Here is a 22,389-nt window from a genome sequence, read left to right on the forward strand (position 1 = left end):
TTTGCATCGACTTTATATAGTCTTCGTAAAGACAGAAAAATGCAGAGAACAAAATCCAGTAAAAGAAAAGATGTAAGCTCCATTATATAAAAGAAGAGTTTTGGTTTTTGGTTGATGGCACGATGATGCAGAGTGGTGCATGCAATGCTCTGCAAAATAAAATAAAATGAATATTATTTTGTGAGGGCTTAAGCCTTAAAACGACGCTCACTTCTTATGATATTTCTCGTGCCATCCCTTTCGCCTTCATTCACTTTTGCTTTTACTGTATATAAATTATTTTGTTTCAACTTTCATCTTTTTCAGAAATTTCCAAATAAGACCATGTCTGAGGTCAATAATACAGAGATTTGTTTGTTGAATGCAAGCTATATAAGTATTTTTGTTTTTCATGTGATTTTTTTAAGGGATAATGATTTATTTGGTCTTTTAATTTTTTTAAAAAAGGTTATTTAATCGTTTATTTAATTTTTCGCTATTTTAGTCCTTAAACTTATATTCTTTATTTTTGTCAAATCACCCAAATTGACGTGACATACACGCGAATTGTCACTTGGATGACACATCAACATTTAATTAAAATTTAAAAATTTTAAATTTGTCTTTAAAAATTAATGATCATTAAAATTATTAAAAATGTATAAAATATATATAATATTTTTTAAATTTAATTAAATGCAGGCATGTCATTCACATAATTAACAAAGTTAGCAAATGTTAATTTTTTCATTTATTTTGAAGTGATCTGATAAAAAATATAAATTTAGGTTCACAATATGTAAAACTTGTAAGGTATTTTAGAGGTAAAAGGCTAAGCTTTACATTGTTTTTTTTCCTTCATGTAAACGTTTATATATAGAAAGTTGTCTTTTATCTTTATCCATGTAATATTACCGATACATAAATGATTGTATAAGATAGGATATTATCATTTTCTAATAATTTAATGTTTTATCAAGTAATTTTATTTTAAATTTTATATTTTTTAAAAAAATAAAAATATTGATTTAATATTAAATTATTAAAGAAATTATAGATAATGTGACGTGACTCTATCGTATGTATTTCATGCGTTATTTTCCCTTATGCACGTTACTCAACTGAGATGAACAAAATACAGTAAAATATAAAGTAATCTAAATAACTAAATTTAGACTAAAATACACGAAAATAAAGTAAATATTCACAAATTGCCGGGTAATCCTGAGGCTAAATAAGCAGGTATAGAGAGGCCAAAGAAAAGAAGCTTCTTTTTTATGTTTCATCAAAAACCAGCTCTCCCTCCCCCATTGCCACTGCTTCTCTCTCTTCTCACATTAGCTATTGTGTTCTTCATTTTGCTTCTTGTAACTATTTAAAGATAAGGAGTAAGTTCTTAAGTGTTTCATACTTTGATGTCTACACCTTTGGAACATGATTACATAGGTTTAGCAGCGACTTCTTCAATGGAAAGAAGCTCTGAGAAGATATCTTCTTCTTCTTCCTCTTCAATTCCCTCCAATATTGAAGACAAAACCACCAACAATCCTTCCCTGAATCTCAAAGAAACTGAGCTGAGGCTTGGCTTACCAGGTTCTGAGTCACCTGAGAGAAAGCTGTCTCTTTTTGGCAAAGATTTGGAGACTAATGATAAAAGCAACGGTTTTGTTGGTAGCCCTTTGAAGAACTTGGTGTCTGGAGCTAAAAGGGGTTTCTCAGATGCCATTGATGGGTCTAATGGGAATTGGGTTTTCGCTATAAATGGTAAATCTGATGTAGAGTTGGGTAAAGGTGCTGTCTTGGCCTCTCCTAGAGGTGGTTTGGATAATAAAACCAATCCCCAACAGGTAAGGACGTCTGTGCCTGTCATGAAAGAGGTTGTTGGTGTTCCCCAGTCTCCAAAACCGGTTCAAGATAAGAAGAATCTTGTTCCTCCTGTAAATGAACATGCTAGTGCCCCAGCTGCAAAGTACGTTTTATTTTCAAACCTGTTTACTTTTTTTTTTAATCTTTTGGTTTCTTCTTCTGAATCGTTGAAGGAGAAGAAACTTGTTGGCCATGGAGATATCAGTTATACAACTCATTCTACTGTGATTAAGTTTTGTTTGCTTCAAAACATTCTTGCAAAATGGAAATTTACTTAGGCTTTTCCTTTTCCAGTTCTTAGTGTGCTGTTCACCAGTCCCTCTCTTTGTTTATTTGTGAATTGTTGGGAATTTCGATCTCTTTGGTCTTTTTTTCTTTCTTTTTTTTAAATAACAGCTAGTTAGTATATAATTTTACATCAATTATTGAGAAGTTCTTTTTTATTTCTGTAACAGGGCACAGGTGGTAGGATGGCCACCAATCAGATCATTCAGGAAGAACAGCATGGCCTCTAATTTGGCAAAGAACAGTGATGAAGCTGCTGGTTGTCTGTATGTAAAGGTGAGCATGGATGGAGCACCATACTTGAGGAAGGTTGACCTCAAGACCTACAATAACTATAGGGAATTCTCATCAGCTTTGGAGAAGATGTTCAGCTGCTTTACTATCGGTATAACAATCCCTCACACATACATACTTCTACTTTAGTAAGGGAAAAAATAATTTACTAATAATCATAAATACCATACAAAATTGCAACTTTATTGTGATAAATGTGTTGAGATTACTTTTTTGAAAAAAAAAATGGGGTAAGTTTTGTCCTTTTCTTAATTTCCAAAGAGCTGGATTTTCTTGCTCTTTTAAAGAGATGATTTTATCTTATTATCTGATATCTGTTGTATGCATACAATGGAACTTTCATGATACAAATACTAATTTGGACATATATATAACAAGATTCACGTGCAAAATAGGCATGGATTAAGAACACTCTTTAGCAGAGGATGAACTGATTTTGTTTTCAGAACGCTTAGCATCCTATGATTTTTAGGTGAAGTGTATGTTGATTTAATGTGTGTGAATGGATGACTGTGATTCAGGGCAGTGCGGTTCCAACGGTGATGGTCTCAGTGAGAGCCGTTTGATGGATCTTCTCCACGGATCTGAGTATGTGCTGACATATGAAGACAAGGATGGTGATTGGATGCTTGTTGGTGATGTTCCATGGGAGTAAGTCCTTCTCCACCTAGATAAGCGCTTTCGAGTCTTTTCATAATCTTGAATAACTCTTGCTGGGATGTGGTTTTTATGCTAACATGTTGCATTATAATGTAACTTGGCATTGCAATGTATCAGATCACTTAAAATACAGCCATATTGGCCTACGTTTATTCTTTATGTGATGGATTCCCTGACCTTATCATCTTTGTTACTCAGGATGTTCACCGATTCGTGTAGGAGGCTACGGATAATGAAAGGTTCAGAGGCAATCGGACTAGGTATTCCGTACTGATTAAAACAAAATATACCACAGTTTAGCCTTCTTTTCCTTAATCATGGATTAGAATTAGATTTTGTTTGCATTTATGGTGTACAATATTGAGGGAGTCCATTTTGATTGCTTACAGCTCCAAGAGCCATGGAGAAATGCAAGAACCAGAACTAATGCAAAAGACCTGGAAAAAACACAGGAAACTTTACTCAACAACTTTATATACATATGTGTGTGCTTTCAGATATTACAGTTTGATGTATTTAGTTGAAGTAAGAGAAAAAAGAGATTGTATTAGGCAAATTATGGCATTGAAGACATATCCAATTATTTAAGGTTGTCTGGTTTACCTTTCTTTTGTTTTGTTTAATTTTTGTTTTAATCAAATTGTGTACTTTTGGGGTGCTGTGTAAATGGATTGATTGTCAAATTGCCAATCTGTTTCTCCTATTATTTGAAAAAGAAGAGCACGCCTGCCTCGATTCCTACAGTCCTACATTCTAATCACTCAGACAAAGGAATAGAAAAGGCAAAGCAAAAGGCATCCATTAGTTGCGTTGAATCTAAAGCTTGGGTCACCTAACGTAAGTGAGGAGTGCTTTCTGTGAGAGAAAAAGTTAATAATAATAAAAGCCCCACTTTAACTTAATCGTTAATCCCATCAATTCAATCTTTTGCACTGTGATTACAACAAATAAACCAGTGTCTGTCATCATTTTTCTTTTATGGATTAGCCAGCCATTGGTTTCATTCTACTTTACCACATCAATGAATTATGTCTATTGGACGGATTTCCGCAAAAATGTTCAGTTTGAAGCATGGGTGTTCTATTTTATTCTTTTCATTTTTCAGTTTTCAGTTTTAAGATTGGGCATAATGATTTTTTTAGCCCTCAACTTTAGAAAAGAAAGTTATTTTAGCCCTTTATTTAATTTTTTCCCTTAAATTTGCATTTTGTCAAATCATGGAGGGAAAAGTCGACCTTTGCTAACTTTACTAACGTGGCATACATGTGGATTGCCACATAAGTATATAAGAAATTTTAAATTTTTAATAATTAAAATTTAAGAATTATTTTTATATGCTTTTTAGATAATTTTAATTTTTAAAAATAGTTTTATAATTTTTATAAAATTTAAAATTTTAATTAAATGGTGATGTGTCATACATGTCATCAACATTTCCATTCATTTTGGGATGATTCGATTAAAAATGTAAATTTAAAAACCTAAAAGAGGTGAAAAAGTAAATAGACTTTTTTTATAAAGTTGGAACGTCAAACAAGTTTAAATTAGTATTAGGTTCGGGTTTTGCTGCCTAATCAGATTGTGTAAAATTGTTCAAATTCTAAGTTAATTTTGGATTATTCTTTTAGATCTAAGTTTGGATTTTTTAAAATTCAAGATAATTCATGTTCGGGTTAATGGGAAAGGCATAACCTAATTTGTGACCAATAAGATTTACAGTCTGATTTTACCACATAAAAATAAATTGTGAAATGAAGTTATTCAACCAAGCACACTCGCTCATATTAAAAAAAAATAGTGGATGGTGAACTAGATTGATTATCACATAAATAAAATTACACTGGAAAAACATCATAGAGTATGATCCTAAGAATCGGACATCACGTTTCGTTTAAGTTAACAAGAAAAATACTCTCAGCTTGCTACAGGGAAATGAAATATATTGACACAAGTTTCATCTACTGAAGTTGAAACATACCCCATCCTGGATAGTTTCAAGTTTCTGGTTTGGAAATTTGCAGATACACCATCTGCGTATATCCATTAAATACAGATCTCTCAAGCCTGTCTAAACCGAGCCGCTTAAACATTCGATACCGGCCATCTTCAACAATAGGTGTAGGTGCACGAGCAGGATCGTAGCGAGTTTGGTGGGTGAGGGAAGGACCAGCTGCTGGTGGTAGCTCCCAGTAGACGTCAAGAATCAACTCAACAAACCTGCTATTCTGAAAATGTTCGCCATAAGAGATCGGGGTGTTATTGTGGTTAAAGTTATCCCGCAACTCTCCTCTAACACCCCACCATGCTTCATGTGGCCCACATAGTTCATCTATATCCACAGCCTTCTCCCAGAATTTCTTTCTTTTTGATCTAATCCTAGCTTCATCACTGTCCTTGAAGCAGCTATGACCACCTCCTGAATGAACAATGCTCACAATTACGTAAGAAAAGAAAACAAACTCACAACCGAAGATTCAAGCATACCATATATATGATTTATGCATAAACTATCATTGCAGTTGGAGAGTTACAGAATGAACTCAAAATAGAGTTCTAAAGAGAGGCCAGACGAGAAATGCCAAGCCTCATAAATGAAAGAATTCCTCAAGACAACCAGAAATCCTTTCTTTGTGCCAGCAGCAGATCATATTTATAAATATCTCAAGCTATTAATATGAATAAAGCCATACGAGAAGTACCAAAAGATTAGATCTAGTTACTCTTAAAAGTATAATCATAGCATTTTAAGACCCCAGTCTCTTTTACTCTTGAACTGATATAGGGCAACTTCATTAAAGTTCAACTAATTTCGGTTCTGTTTATACATGTTTTACTGGTATGTACTCAATGGTTATAAATTTCCAGGAAAAGCAAATAAAAGAATCAATCAAGATATAATGTCCTTGTAACAGCATTGAAGCCAACATAATTGCTTAAGCAGCGGTCAAACAAGTAGAACATGAACCAAAAGGCATGCAATTAGAAAGATAAATTATATAATAATAGAATGCAAAATATGGGAAAGCCATTCAATTATTTAGTCATGTGACTGAAAATGAGGACACATTTTAAAGCATAACATGATTTATAGAGAAAACAGATATCCCAGGTTCCCAACTTACCCTAAACAATGAATATACCTACTTATGATCATACTGAAGGTATGGCACAATAAGGCAGTACAAGAATGGTAGTCAAGGATATAACTTCAGGCAAAATGACAGAAGATAAAAGTGGACGTGTGCCAGAGTACAACAAATCAGAGGATATCAGAAACTGAGAAAAGAATAAAAGAAAAGCAGATAAAAATGGTGTAAGAGCTTCTACCTCTAATGTAGAACTGGTCACATATCTGCCTCAACGAATAGTGATCTCCAGTTCCAGTATCATAATTGTCTTCAAAAATAAGATGGTTAAAGCCAGCTTTCAATGCCTGCTTCAGCCTGTTCATTCAAGTACATCCCAACAACAAAAGCAAACTAAACTCAAAATCATAAAAGTAAGACCAAGAAATGAAGTAGCTTTAAATCAGCTCTACTGAAACCTAAAACTTTGAGCTTGCTAAGGAAGAATATCAACAGTACTTGGTTGCATTAAGTACCTTTTCAATTCATTTTGATGATCGTCAAAGAAGACAAGAACCTTGCTGAAATCAGAAATTCCATGTTTCTTCAGCACCCTCTCCCAATCAACACTTCCAAAATCCACAAAATCTTTTCCAGCAAAGTAAGTGCAATTTTCATCAACATAAGCAGGCCCCTTTTTCAAGTACTTCTCAGGATGCCGGGGTGTGAGTGAGATAATTGGTGTGTCAGGCATTGCTTGCCGCATAACCCAAGTGGAATGTCCCTTGAAAGCACCACTCTCAATCATTATATCCGGTCTCAGCCATTGCACAATGAACCAAAGCCCAAAGCTGTGGTCAAAACCCATTCCATGCATGTTATTTTTTATTGGACGTGTTTCATATATTGGTACAAACTCCTCCAAGCCCTTGACTAAATCTTTGGATGTCCATTCAACTGTTTTTCCTTGTTTCGATCTGCCTTTTGCCAAGGATATGAATTAAATGGGCGCAAACCGAGAGAGTTAAGATTAAATAATTTAAGATGAAATCATGTCTAGCATTAAATAAAATTACTAATTAAAAAATCCGATCAAGTAGGACATTCAACAAAAATTTTCACTCAAAACAATCAAAGGAGCATAATGTAGATTGCGAAGTAAAGAGAAGAAATATTGACAAAAAGGTAATGCAAATGGCTTCAACTTTGATATGAAGAATAAAAACTCATACGATATCATAAATGAGCAAAAGGAAATCGAAGATTAGTTCTTGACAATCAGCAACACTCAATGAAGAGTGAGTGTTGAATATCGGTTCAGAGTTTCCTAGAAACCTAATACAGATTAAGAGCCAAGTAAGGAAATTCAAATCGATTGTTTATTGCCTTCTAGTACTAATTTTTAAAGTTTCAGGGAAATTTAGCCGAGGGAGGAACCTGTCCGGTGAATGCTTCACTAGGAATACTAATAACTATCATGGAAGCTTAAGCTTTTAGAAAAGGACCCATCTTCTACATTTAAGCTCCAATAAATTCATTAAAAAAAGTTATTAGTATTCGAAATCAGTCTTTCAACATTTTAATCACTGTGAGAAACAAATAAATGTTTGATCTAATCACCAAGTCAGATTCTAATAATCAAAAGAAAATGGTGATAGCATAGCTCAACAACGGAAAATTAAGCTAAGCGAGTAAATTGATCACAATTAAGCAATGAAATGGCATCTCATTCAACTAATGCAATGACGGAAACATATAAAAAAATGAAGAAAGTTACAGATCCGATCGAGAACCAAAAAGCAAAACTTACACCAAGGAACACCGAGGGATCCGAAATCGGAATCGAGCCCATCGAGACCAAAGAAACTGGCACGAGATATCGGGTCATAGGACGAAAGGCAAACGAAGGAGCGAGAGTTAAGCATCAAAGAGAAAAGTATGAAAACGATCAAAAGAAGACAGAGTGAGAGGCAGAGGCACGGCGATTTGACGAGTCCCAAGCCCGACATATAATTGGAGGCCAAGACGTAGAGGTGTGGTTTCTTGGTTTTGGACTCGTCAGCGAGTAAGTCAGCGGATTCGGCGTCGGGAGAGACATCGGAAACGGCGGAGGAGGTGGGGACGTCGAAGAGGGAGTGAGGTTGAGTGCGGCGAGCGGAGAAGGCTCTGTCCAGCATTGTGGTTCAGGTTTTGAGTGAGTGATGGTGCTCAATTCTCTCTTATGGGAACTCTGAAGTTAAAGCTGCTGGTCACGTGGTGGGTGATGCCTTTGATTACCTTATTTTCTTTATTTAACATTTAATAATCATTTGAATTTGAAAATAATAATAATAATAATTTGTAATTCGATTTAATTAATTTGATTAAAATTTTATTAAAATTTTAAAAAATTAAAAAATTCTTGATTCAATTTGTTGATATAAATTCTCGATCTAACGTGTTTAAAGTTATCTTACGGATTAATCTCTGACCAATTCTTAATTTAACCAATTCGATTAGTCGATTCAATTCAAACAACATTAATAAATTGTGTCAGATTTGTAATTTATAAAAGTTAATTTTCGGACTTCGTTATTATTTTTCTATTTCTATGCAATTAACAAGTTATGATAAATGTGTTTGAATTATTTTTGTTATATTTTATGTCAAAACAATTTTTGTTATATTTATGGTGACAGTTTATTAAAAGAAAAACAGACACAAACTTGCATTCCATGCAACAAAAGTTTAAGATAATTGTTAATCATAAAATTGTCGGAATTATATTAGTCCAGTTATACCGGTAATCAAAATTATGATGCAGTGTTAACTAAGTAATAAGCATAAGGATCTAAATGACAGTTTATTTAAGTAATACATATAGAGAAGCCAAAACAATTCCAGTGAGGACCATCGATGAGCTAAAAGGTTAAATGGGTGCAGAACCGCTGAAATTCACTGCATGAGCTGAGGAACCAAACCTGTGACAGTTTTGCAGTATATACAGTTCAATGTTGAGGCTACAAAAGACATGTAACTTAAAATCAAGCACAGTTGACCAACTCTGTGACAGTTTGAGATATCTAGCCAGCTAAGTTACTCGAGTCTGTCACATTAGACACGGGTATTTTAAGAGTTGTGGATATTTAGTTTCAATTATTAATATTTTATTCCTTATCAGAAATAAACAAATTTATGCTTCTAAAAATATAACTTTAAATGAGTATTTATATTATTTCACTTAATATTCAAAATAATCATTCTTTAAAAATAATTATGTTCAGAATAATACTATAATTTTGAATAATTGCAATTTTATGTAGTCTATTAATAATAACTCTTATTTAGAATAATAAAAAACACGCATATTTAAAATAACAATTTTAAAAAATAACCATTATTTAAAATAAGCGCTTTTTTTTTTTACCACAAAACAACTCTTTTTTCGAAAACGGTTGGCAATCAAAATATTAGAATTCTATTTAAAGCTCTTTTAACCAATTCCTTTACTCAGCCTTATTCTCAGTTACTTTTAACCAACTTTCTCTACTTTACAAACCACAATCTGATCTTTCTCGATATATTTTATTTACTTATTTGTAATGCTTCTTTTTCACATTAAAGAGTTACAAAATTCATATAAATTATATTTAAAAATATGTTGAATATGAGTGTCGAATATAGATATATGAAGTCGGAACAGCATAGCTAGTCACTAATAGTAGTTATTGGAACCCACCCATTGTTTGAAAAGTTAAAAAGGGTGGGCACCGAAAGTAGAAAGTAAAATTGGTTGGCAAGTTGGGTTAAAAGTTGGCATGGGATAATTGCAATTTTGGTCCCTAATTGTATAGGGACATTGCAAGTTGATCCTTGAACCTCAACTATAAATAGGCCTAACCATTTCTTACTTTCTTCATCCCACACTTGCCATTCTCTACTTAAGGCAATTGTTCTCTCTCCCTATTTGTAAACTTTCACTTGTATTTTTGGAGTGAAATATATTTGGTAGTGCCCGAGGACGTAGGCAAAATTTGCTGAACCTCGTTAAAATTCTAGTGTTCTTTATTTTTGTTCTGCATATTTTGCAAGTGTCATTGTAGTGATTTATTGTGCTATTAAATTACGATATAGGGATATTCTGGCTAGGAAAGATCTGGTATGTAAGCGATCCTCGTGATCCACCTCTCTTTCCTGGGAATTGAACTTAGTGTGATTTTTCAGTACAATAATTTTACACTTTCACACGCTTCCGCGCAACAATTGGTACCAGAGCCAGGTTCGTACTTGGGGAGTACGACCGTTTACGAAACTATTCACGTATACGGCACTATTCACGTATATAGTACTATTCACGTATACGGCACTATTCACGTATACAGTACTGTTCACGTATACAGTAGTTGAGACTGAGGAGAAAAATGGCAGCAGCATCGTCATCAGCAAGGACTACTGTGACAAATGCAAAATTTGAAGTAGAGAAATTTGACGGTACCAATAATTTTGGTATGTGGCAGTGTGAGATCCTGGATGTCTTATGTCAGCAAGAGCTGGATATAGCCCTTGAAGAAAAACCTGACAAGATGGATGACAAGGAGTGGGCCAAGATCAATAGACAGGCGTGTGGTACAATCCGCCTATGTTTGGCCAAAGAGCAGAAGTACTCCGTCATGAGGGAGACATCAGCGAAGAAGCTGTGGGATACATTGGAAGAAAAGTTTCTAACGAAAAGTCTTGAAAATAGGCTTTATATGAAAAAGAAACTTTTTCGGTTCACGTATGCACCCGGTATGTCGATGAATGACCATGTGAACTCATTCAATAAAATTTTAGCAGACTTGCTAAATTTGGATGAGAAATTTGAAGATGAAGACAAGGCATTATTGTTGTTGAATTCCCTTCCTGATGAATATGATCATCTTACCACCACATTGCTTCATGGGAAAGATTCAATCACATTTGATGCAGTCTGTAGTGCGTTGTATAGATCTGAGACTCGAAAGAAAGATAAAAGAGATCACAGAGATACAACTGCAGAAGTCTTAACAGTAAGAGGTCGTTCACACAGCAGCAAACCTGGTAGAAGGGGTAAGTCCAAAGGGAGACCCGCCAAAGATGAATGTGCCTTTTGTCGTGAGAAAGGGCATTGGAAAAAGAATTGTCCTAAGTTACAAAAGGGCAAGTCTATTTCTAATGCATGTGTAGCGGAGCATGATGAGGAGTCAGACTTTAGCTTGGTTGGCATGGCAATGGCATGTCAAACGGATGAGTGGATATTGGATTCGGGATGTACTTACCATATGTGTCCTAATAAGGACTGGTTTTCTAGTCTTGAAGAACTAGAAGGTGGAGTTGTTTTTATGGGCAATGATAGTGCCTGTAAGACAATGGGTGTAGGTACAATCAAATTGAAGAACCATGACGGCTCAATCCAAGTTCTGACAGATGTTCGCTATGTACCCAGCTTGAAGAAAAATCTCATCTCATTAGGGCCCTAGAATCTAAAGGGCTCACAATCACTTTGAGAGATGGATTACTAAAGGTAGTAGCTGGGGTATTGACGGTGATGAAAGGCATTAGAAGAAATAACTTGTACTATTTAAATGGAAGTACAGTTATTGGATCAACATCAACAGCTTCTGCGAAAGATGCAGATTCAGAGGCTACCAGGTTATGGTATAGGCGATTGGGACATGCTGGTGAAAAAGCTTTGCAGACTTTGGCGAAGCAAGGCTTGTTGAAAGGTGCAAATTCTTGCAAATTGGAATTCTGTGAACATTGTATTCTGGGCAAGCAGACGAGGGTAAAATTTGGTTCAGCAATTCACAATACGAAAGGAATTCTGGACTATGTTCACAGTGATGTGTGGGGACCTACCAAAGTGACTTCTTTGGGAGGTATGCACTATTTTGTCACTTTTCTTGATGATTATTCAAGAAAAGTATGGGTGTATCTAATGAAAAGAAAAAATGAAGTTTTGGATGCATTTCTGAAGTGGAAGAAGATGGTGGAGACTCAGACAGGTTGAAAGGTCAAACGACTTCGATCAGATAATGGTACTGAGTACAAAAATGATCCATTTCTACAAGTATGTCAAGATGAGGGCATTGTGCGACACTTCACTGTTCGAGATACACCACAGCAGAATGGGGTGGCAGAACGCATGAATCGGACTATACTGGAGAAAGTTCGATGTATGTTGTCCAATGCTGGATTGGGCAAGGAATTTTGGGCTGAGGCAGTTACATATGCGTGCCATCTAATTAACCGATTGCCATCAGCTGCAATAAATGGAAAAACTCCTATGGAGATGTGGACTGGTAAACCTGCTACTGATTATGATTCTTTACATGTTTTTGGTTCCACTGCATATTATCATGTAAAAGAATCTAAGTTAGACCCAAGAGCAAAGAAAGCATTATTCATGGGTATAACTGGTGGTGTAAAAGGATACCGTCTCTGGTGTCCTGATACAAGGAAGATTGTTTTCAGTAGAGATGTAACTTTTGATGAATCAACCATGATGAATAACGAGGATTCACAAAAGGATGACAAAACCAGTAGTACTTTGCAGTAGGTGGAGTTTGAAAAGGTTAATGATGATCCAGCTAATATTGAAAGAACAAATGATGAAGAAGTTTCGACCCAAGAACTTCTACAGCAACAAGATTCAATTGCATATAGGAGGCCAAGAAGAGAGATTCGTAAGCCTGCTCGCTTTGACGATATGGTGGCCTATGCACTTCCAATTGCAGATGATGATGTTCCTTCCACTTACACAGAAGCAATAAGTAACTCTGATGGTGTAAAGTGGAAGCAAGCTATGAATGAAGAAATGTAGTCTCTTCATAAAAATAGGACTTGGGAGTTGGTGAGACTGCCCAAGGGAAAGAAGGCAATTGGATGCAAATGGGTATATGCAAAGAAGGAAGGATTTCCTAGTAAAAATGAAATTCGATACAAGGCTAGATTGGTAGCAAAGGGTTACGCTCAGAAAGAAGGAATAGACTACAATGAAGTGTTTTCTCCAGTTGTGAAGCATTCGTCTATTCGGATTTTGCTAGCCTTGGTTGCGCAACATGATCTTGAACTAGTTCAGCTTGATGTGAAGACAGCATTTTTACACGGTGATTTGGAAGAGGAAATCTATATGACTCAGCCTGATGGATTCAATGTTGCTGATAAAGAAAATTGGGTTTGCAAACTGACAAAGTCGCTTTATGGATTGAAACAATCTCCGAGGCAGTGGTACAAGCGATTTGATCAGTTCATGAAAGGGCAAAGGTACACAAGAAGTAAATTTGATCATTGCGTATATTTTCAGAAGCTACAAGAAGGAACTTTCATATACTTGCTCTTATATGTTGATGATATGCTGATAGCATCTAAGAGCAAAGTTGAGATTGAGAGATTGAAGACTCAACTCAATCTCGAGTTTGAGATGAAAGATCTAGGTGAAGCTAAGAAGATTCTTGGCATAGAAATATGTAGAGATAGAGCTCATGGCAGAGTTAGCTTGTCTCAGAAGCAGTATTTGAAGAAAGTACTACAGCAGTTTGGCATGAACGAGCAGACCAAACCTGTAAGTACCCCGTTGGCTTCTCATTTCAAGCTTTCTGCACAACTATCTCCTTCGACGAATACGGAACGAGAATACATGTTGCAAGTTCCGTATTCTAATGCAGTGGGTAGCTTGATGTATGCAATGGTGTGTACAAGACCCGACATTTCACAGGCAGTTAGTATAGTGAGCAGGTATATGCATAATCCTGGAAAAGGACATTGGCAAGCTGTGAAATGGATTCTACGGTATATTCAGAAGACCGTGGATGTTGGATTACTGTTCAAGCAGGATAATACACTTGGTAAAGGTGTTATTGGGTACGTTGATTCTGACTATGCCGGTGATTTGGACAAGCGAAGATCAACCACCGGTTATGTGTTTACACTTGTTGGAGGACCAATAAGTTGGAAGTCTACACTACAGTCTACAGTTGCATTGTCAACCACAGAAGCCGATTACATGGCTGTAACAGAGGCTGTAAAGGAGGCTATTTGGTTACAAGGTATGGCTAAAACCTTGGGGTTGGTTCAGGAGCATATTAACGTGTATTGTGATAGTCAAAGTGCTATTCATTTAGCAAAGAATCAAGTCTATCATGCACGTACAAAACATATCGACGTACGATTCCATTTTGTGCGGGAAATTATTGAAGAGGGGAAAATTTGTCTTCAGAAGATCAAGACTGCAAATAATCTCGCAGATATGATGACCAAGGTGGTAACAGCAACCAAGTTCGAACATTGTTTGAACTTGATTAATATCCTGCAAGTTTAACAGTTGAAGAAGGCACTATCAAGTATTGTTGTCAAAGGCAGAAAGAATTGTGTGAAGATAAGATTATCCTAATCAAATCTTCAAGGTGGAGATTATTGGAACCCACCCATTGTTTGAAAAGTCAAAAAGGGTGGGCACCGAAAGTAGAAAGGAAAATTGGTTGGCAAGTTGGGTTAAAAGTTGGCATGGGATAATTGCAATTTTGGTCCCTAATTGTATAGGGACATTGCAAGTTGATCCTTGAACCTCAACTATAAATAGGCCTAACCATTTCTTACTTTCTTCATCCCACACTTGCCATTCTCTACTTAAGGCAATTGTTCTCTCTCCCTATTTGTAAACTTTCACTTGTATTTTTGGAGTGAAATATATTTGGTAGTGCCCGAGGACGTAGGCAAAATTTGCTGAACCTCGTTAAAATTCTAGTGTTCTTTATTTTTGTTCTGCATATTTTGCAAGTGTCATTGTAGTGATTTATTGTGCTATTAAATTACGATAGAGGGATATTCTGGCTAGGAAAGATCTGGTATGTAAGCGATCCTCGTGATCCACCTCTCTTTCCTGGGAATTGAACTTAGTGTGATTTTTCAGTACAATAATTTTACTCTTTCACACGCTTCCGCGCAACAGTAGTAGTTAGATGTGTCGAGCAGCCGATGACCTTCCCCAGCTAATATACACGAACAAACCTAGTTTCTGGCAATCCTCTCCTTAAGCAAAATCCTATGTACATGACTAGCATTTTCAGTCTGCATTTCCAAATTATCATAATTCTAATTGATGGGATCGATGTCCTTCCAGTTGCAAAAGTGAAGAAGGGTGTACTAAATCATACTTAAGCTGAAAAGAATGGCTACCATCACCAAAGCCGACAGAACATTGTCTTCGGCTGCATCCAAACAACACCTAGCAGGGAAAAGAAAAGGTTTTTTTAGAAGAAGCCTTGTTTGTTGTAGAAGATTTCTAGCTGCTACTTAGTGTATTTCTTGCCTTGGGTTGAGAATGTAATTAGATCATTTCTCTTTCAAGTATGGTAAAAGAAGAAAAAGGAGGCTGGTCGGTTCTCAAGCTTCATTTTTCTCTTTTGATGAGTTGCCTTCTGCGCGGGTATTGTAATCCACGTTAAAATTGATAAAACCAGGTTGGGGTGAAGACCTGGAAGTAACGGGCCTGACAGGTTGCCGATATGGATCACATTTCATGGCGACTGACCAAATGGTGGGCCTGTTTGCTTTCGGCCCTATAGGCCTGCGTTTGAGCGAGTGGTTCGTTGAAAATTTAACTACTCTTGGATCCACATCAACAGTTACAACTACATTTGTCCGAATTCACGTTATAACTTGAAAACAAATAACGTAAGATGATGATGTTTTTTAATTGTTCATGAATAATGGAAAACAAATATGTGTAAGGATAAAATATTGTAGATGGATTAAGTGATTGCTTGGCACTCGCACAATAAAGTATGGAATCGGAGAATATTACTTCATCAAACTGATAATAAATCCAACACCGAAAAATCTCATATTATTCCTTCTACATCTATTATTTTTATTAACTAAAATGCTGTCAAATAAAAAAAATCAATTGATTGATTGATTAGATTACAGATTTTTTTTTTTTGAATGCTAGATTACAGCTTTATTGGATGAAGCATGAACTGTCGTTTGTCTTGTTTGGGATTCTTTGTTATCCTAATAATTAAGTGATTAATCCAATTAATTAACTTAGAGCACCCCGGGATCTGATGGTAGTTAGGTCCACCACCAAAAATGCAGGACATTAGTTTAGTCAAACATCATTAAATTAGGCTTATTGAGATGTGGTCCTTAAATGGACATTATTATATTTATTAAATCTTCACTTTGTCTCAATTTTGTGTAAATATTAATTTATTAGATGCGTTAAAATTTTAAAATCGAATATGAATATATGGTTTGTCAGTTGTATATTTTCAAAAAGAAAGTTGGTAATTCATTTTTACAATATATTTTTAGAAAGAATAATAAAAATGATGATTGTATGGTTAAAACGATCTTTAATAGAGTAGAAGGTTTAGTAATACTTCAAGATCCACTTAGGAGGATTTCTAGTGTCTTAAATTAATGTAAACTTTGTTTATTTTTTTCCCAAAAAAAAAGTTTGTAAGTATAATATTATAATAAAAATTGAAACAATTTATCTGATATCAATATTATATAATGAAATTGGAGACTCACGCATAATAATTAAGTATAATTAAATTAAAATTTGAATATATAATAACTTGACTTTATTAAGTATTAATTGTGTATTTTTCTGCGTGCAAAATTATTAAATTTACCAATATAATATATGTTTTTTTAATAGAGGAATCTATTAAACGCAATCAAGGAAAAGAAAGCAAACAAAGGACAGAGGAGGGGACATGGTAAATACACTAAAGCTAATAAGCTTCCCCTCATACACCCAAAATTGAAGTCCCTCTCCCAGCGTAAATGTGGGTGGCTGGTAATGCTCCACAACCTCTAAAATGAAATATCTTTTATAATTTATAAAATTTTAAATTAATATAAATAAAATTGTACTTCAATCTCCCAAAAATAATAAAAATTTAGTTTAACTTTTAAAATATTATAGACATATAGACTATTAAAATGAATAAATTATTTTAAACTTTCATAAATTATGGAATTTATTAGAGTCCTAAAAAGAAATTTACTTCACGATTACCCTTTACGTCGGCCTCAGATGACATATATGGTTCGTTGATTGTGTATTCGTTGATATTATGTGCAAAATTACTAAATCTACCAACACCATAAACTAGAAATTTTATTTCTCCCTAAATGGCATGCTATCCGATTTATTCGGATATTTTAGATTTGATCAAATAAACCTGAAAATGGGAAGAAAGAAACGTAATTGATCTTAAATCTGAATACATCTAGCTAGAAGCTCTCGTGTCATGCGCATTTGGTGAAAACAAAGAGGAAAAAAAAAATTGTTCAAGGAAAAGCTCTTTATGGGACCCTTGCAAAAACTGCTAGTTCTTTGACAGTATATTATTTTATTTTATGCTTTTAGCAAATTGTTTGTAACGTTGCCCGGAAACCCTAATTTCCCCACAGAAAAAGACGTTGCATTCCAATTTGTGTTTATCTTTGCATAATAGGATAAAGAGCCTAGCAAGCCAAATACAAGCCATATTTTAAGGAAACTTCCCACATACCGATAGAATTGCTTGCATCACATGGTTGTTGAAAACAAAGAATTTACAAGAGGCTTTAGCTAGTAACAGAAGTTAGTTTTCAAATGTATATAATTATTTCCTTACAAAGATATGATATTCGAAATTAAATTTCTTCCTTTAAAAGTGTAAAGATAATAAGATGTATTAAATTAGAGTAGGTTTTTTTTCAGAGAAGGGTAAATTTGTAATTAAAACAAGAAAATGACATGCATGCGATTGAATATACATATTTTCGTAAATCATAGGTAAATATATAGTATACTGAAAAAGAAACATGAGGCGTGATGCATGGAATTGAATATGAATTAATGTTATATATAGTTAGGAGAAGTCATGATCAGTCCTTGTTTCTAATGTTGAAAAGGATCGGAAAGTCCTTTTCATGGCTTTATAATTTTTTGTTACAAAGAAGAAAAGAAAAAGAACCGGAACAAACAGTCACTGATTGTGATCTCTCTCTCCTCCTTCACAAACAACATCTTCATTCAGGGACTTAAAAATGCTCAAAATTTTATTTGTTTGAAAATTTTCAAGTAATTAGATTGCTTCAAGCTAAAATCTGAAGCAAAAGAAGGGGGGGGAATGGATGCAATGAATTAATTGTCTTGATAAATGATCATTATTAACATGAAAAAGTACATCAAATATTCTTCATAACGTGCTCTTAAATAAAGAGGTTAGATGCTTCGCATTAAACTGTTTTTCTGGGGTGGTTCATTAAACCATCTTTGATAATTGATCATTTTGTGTTATCGCCTTATGCTTTTAATATAATTGTAATCGTCATCAATAATATTTTACAAATCTTTTTATATCTCGATTCTGATAAGAATAAAAAATTCAAAAAAGAAAACAAAAAACGAGAGTGTAGCAAGTAAAAATGGAAGACTCCAACCACAAATCCAACTGGTCAACGTAAAGAAAAGTCTACAATTTTCTACCGGTACAGGGAGAGAGAGAAGTGTGTTTGAAAGATAATATCATATCATAGAATCAGAAACAATAAATAGCTTTTAAATTTAATTGGCTCTTTGATTCAATTCAAGGAGCTCTTTTCACACTTTCGTTTTTGGTTTTGGTTTCCTTTTGATTTTTGCTTTTATTAACCTACTTCTGCCCAACTCTTTTTTCCTTCTTTTAGTTACCTACTGTTTTCTCTCTCTCTCTCTCTCTCTCTCTCTCTTATTATCTCATTTTTCAATTAATCCTTTGTACAATAAAGGGTGTTTTCTTGTTCATTAAAAAAAAAACCCTCTCTTTACTGGAAAATTTCTTGACTTTCTTCTATTCTCTAGCAGAAATGCTCCTTAAGCTTCCCGGGTTGTGTTAAAAAGAAAAATCCAAACTTTTTTTAGCTCTTTTGAATCATGGGTAATAGCTTGATTTGCAGGACAAAGAAAGATGCTAAAGATAATGGATCGAAAAGCAAGAGGATGGGAAAGTCTCAAAGGAAAATGCTTGCAGAAGAAGAGTTTTTGCATAAGCAAGCTTTGTCTATGGCTCTTCATCAACACCAGTTGTCTCAGAGATTTGATGGATCCATGTCTAGGAGAATTGGCTCTACCAGCTCTAGAAGGCACGCTGATCCATTAGCTAATGAGAAAAAGGTGGGTTTTTTTTTCTCCTCTTAACTAAATATCAATATTAAATTAATTTACTTTGCTTTCTCAAACTATTTTCATGTGTAATCATTGTGTTAGTTGCTGTTCTAATTGATTGGATCTATGATATAATAGTGGGGTTTTCATGATTTATTGTAAAACTTGAAAAGCAGCATCTGTCAATGGTCAAGCTGGTAAAAAAGGGGACAATATGTTTATCCTTTGCCTTTTCATTGGAAAACTTGAAAAGAGAACCTGTCAAAGCATTAGCTGATTCACTGTGCTTTTAGCCTTTTGCAATTTTATATCTCTAAGTTAATATTAATCTTATGATATGCGCTTTTTGTTATGATCTTCTGTGTAAAGTGTAAACCTTTCTAATCACTTTTCTTTTGAGTTGTTTCATGAAAGGCAATTTCAAAAAGCATTTTTTATTCTACTGTGCTATGAAGGTAAAGACGTGGATCATGGTCCATAAGGCTAGTGAAAAAAAAATAGTGATTAACTTTATGAAAGCTAAACCTTGGAGATAACTTGTGTTTTGAATTAAATCTTTAGTTGTGAAAGCAGTGAAATTTTCAATGTAATTGTACAAGTCTTTTTGCAAATTGTAACTTCTTTCTATGATAAACTTATGTCTAATACCATTTCATGTTATCTACAGCTACTGGAATCTCTTGAAAAGATCAAGTTTAAAAAAATTGTTCTGTTACATGGAGAAGGCTTTGGAGCTTGGTGTTGGTATAAAACGATTGCTCAGTTGGAGGAAGTAGGCCTTCAGCCTACTGCACTGGATCTCACAGGCTCTGGTATTGATCTGACGGATACAAACACAGTCACTACATTGGCCGAATATTCAAAACCATTGATTAAGTATCTAGAGAACCTTCCCGTAGATGAGAAGGTAAGAGGGTACATTTGATGTTACCAATGGCCTTGCCATCTTTTTATGTTAATTGTCTTGATTTATGTTTACATGCAGGTTATATTGGTAGGTCATAGCAGCGGAGGTGCTTGCCTTTCATATGCATTGGAGCATTTCCCGGAAAAGATCTCCAAAGCAATTTTCCTTTGTGCTACAATGGTGTCCAACGGTCAGAGACCTTTTGATGTGTTTGCCGAAGAGGTATTTGTTTTATGTTGTTTATAAATGGTGGTCAGCTAACAAAATAAACAAAATGTTTAGACTTGTGAAACAAATTTTCGGTTTCGGTATCAATCTTATTGCTTCGAATAGCTAGACCTGAAGAGAACAATCATCTTGCATAGTTATTTTTGTAGTGGACTGATATCAGCCAAACATGTCAAGATATCGGTCTTACTACATCTTTGTATTTTACTACCGAAGTTTTGTTTTTCTAGTGAAGGTTCTCCCACTGTTTTCGTCGCTGTTAATTATCCAGTTTACGCTGACGCATCAAAAAAAACTTTTTATTGCAGCTTGGTTCTGCTGAACGTTTCATGAAAGAGTCGCAGTTTTTGATTTATGGAAATGGCAAAGATAAGCCTCCTACAGGGTTCATGTTTGAGAAACAGCTGATGAAAGGGTTATATTTCAATCAATCGCCAACAAAGGTACGTTACAACGAGCATAAGACCAGTTATCCATCAGGACTTCTCTGGCTGTATGTTTAGGCTTTGTTGTTCTGTTATTTCTTTCCTGCAACAGAACAATTGGCCATGGCCTATAAGCCAATCCAAGTGGTGTCAAAACACACCTTATTGGTTAAGCTAGTCATTTCATCACATATACATATGTAAATGCATATTGTGACTGGTTATATAATTTTAGTTTGATCTTTAATGGAAAGTATGAACTGATCAGTGACCACTGTTTATGAAGGTATTGTCCCCTGCTTACAGAAAAGATATGTTTCAACATGGTATTTTTGTTCCTTCCAGGATGTTGCTTTGGCCATGGTGTCCATGAGATCCACCCCACTAGGTCCTATCATGGAGGAACTGTCATTGACCCCCGAGAAGTACGGAACTGGGCGGCGGTTCTACGTTCAGACATTGGAGGATCGTGCTCTTTCGCCGGATGTGCAAGAAAAGCTAGTAAGAGAAAATCCACCTGAAGGAGTTTTTAAGATCAAAGGGAGTGATCACTGCCCATTCTTCTCAAAGCCACAGTCACTTCACAAGATTTTAATAGAAATTGTTCAAATTCCTTAGCTTAATTTTCAGATTAAGAAAGAAAAGAACATATTTCTTTTGTCTTTTATTTCTATAGTGAAAGAAGACGATAATAAGTTGTTCATTTACACTTGTGATAGGCCGGCCGTTCTTGTATGTAGAACATTAGGCCCACCTTCCTAATTTTTTTTTCCTTGCAGCAACGAGAGGCTGTTGTTTATTAGTATCATGTAATTTAACAACGTGAATTATTATTATTATTTTTTTGTGATCGATTAATGTGGTGAATACAAAATGGTGTGTTTAACGCATATCGATACAATGGTTACATGTCACATACCGATATCCAAGTAAAAACAATACTTAAAATCGATTTTATCAAATCCTTCACGTTTCATTTTCTTTTATGTCAACCTTCTACACCTTGTTGCTCTTATGACACTCATTCTGGGCATTTAAACATACCATTTCATTTCTAACCAAATATTGAAAGGTTTTTTCTTTTCTCCTGTTCAGTTTCTTTTATTCCTTTTGTTGTTTTAATCCGATCTGCATGACCATTGAAGATGTGGTCATGGTGAGATGCAAATCCAATAATTCTAATTTTGATCATCGAGTCAATGAAAGAGTTAGGGTCTTATCAATTGTGGGCAAAGTAGTTTTTGATCATGAAGTCCGAATTGGTCCCATGGTGCTCATATTGATAAAAATGTAGTCCACTGAAGGAATATTTGAAGTTCATGAACTCGAGAGAGAAATGTTACTCCTCATATTCAAATGTGAAAAATATAAGAGGAAATTGAGATGAGTACCGTAGTCAGATATTAACTGTCATCTCATTAAAGTGTTGATATTTACGTTTAACATTTAAGTACATTTATCTCTTTTCAAAAAAACAAAAACTACTTTGCTAAATGTTTAATAAACAATATTATTTATAATTATTATATAATA

At 34.7% G+C, this 22,389-nt stretch overlaps 3 protein-coding genes across 5 annotated transcripts; 2 read left to right on the forward strand and 1 right to left on the reverse strand.

The window, feature by feature from the left end:
• Positions 1-1,244: 1,244 nt before the first annotated feature.
• On the forward strand, positions 1,245-3,544 carry LOC107906148 (auxin-responsive protein IAA27-like). The gene is made up of 5 exons (NM_001326967.1): positions 1,245-1,948; positions 2,301-2,515; positions 2,946-3,075; positions 3,283-3,344; positions 3,474-3,544. Exons 1-5 carry the CDS (start codon positions 1,395-1,397, stop codon positions 3,509-3,511), a joined length of 999 nt encoding a protein of 332 aa, NP_001313896.1. The 5' UTR covers positions 1,245-1,394; the 3' UTR covers positions 3,512-3,544.
• Positions 3,545-4,882: 1,338 nt separating this feature from the next.
• Positions 4,883-8,409, reverse strand: LOC107906147 (uncharacterized). 2 transcript variants are annotated; one of them, XM_016833032.2, is made up of 4 exons: positions 7,960-8,409; positions 6,686-7,130; positions 6,412-6,527; positions 4,883-5,500 (listed from the first exon to the last, which is right to left on the reverse strand). In XM_016833032.2, exons 1-4 carry the CDS (start codon positions 8,324-8,326, stop codon positions 5,079-5,081), a joined length of 1,350 nt encoding a protein of 449 aa, XP_016688521.1. In that variant the 5' UTR covers positions 8,327-8,409; the 3' UTR covers positions 4,883-5,078. The 2 variants fall into 2 exon arrangements, with proteins under 2 accessions (XP_016688521.1, XP_016688523.1); XM_016833034.2 differs by having other exon boundaries at positions 6,686-7,126; positions 7,960-8,098.
• A 10,213-nt stretch (positions 8,410-18,622) lies between these two features.
• Positions 18,623-21,746, forward strand: LOC121217707 (putative methylesterase 14, chloroplastic). Of its 2 annotated transcripts, none has more exons than XM_041093718.1 (5): positions 18,623-19,305; positions 19,964-20,203; positions 20,282-20,425; positions 20,740-20,874; positions 21,202-21,746. In XM_041093718.1, the coding sequence occupies exons 1-5, from the start codon at positions 19,066-19,068 to the stop codon at positions 21,472-21,474; spliced, it is 1,032 nt and encodes a 343-aa protein (XP_040949652.1). In that variant the 5' UTR covers positions 18,623-19,065; the 3' UTR covers positions 21,475-21,746. The 2 variants fall into 2 exon arrangements, with proteins under 2 accessions (XP_040949652.1, XP_040949653.1); XM_041093719.1 differs by having other exon boundaries at positions 18,705-19,305; positions 21,143-21,746.
• The last annotated feature ends 643 nt before the right edge of the window (positions 21,747-22,389 follow it).

This window comes from Gossypium hirsutum, chromosome D05 (genome assembly GCF_007990345.1).
Source record: "Gossypium hirsutum isolate 1008001.06 chromosome D05, Gossypium_hirsutum_v2.1, whole genome shotgun sequence".
Lineage (NCBI taxonomy): Eukaryota > Viridiplantae > Streptophyta > Magnoliopsida > Malvales > Malvaceae > Gossypium > Gossypium hirsutum.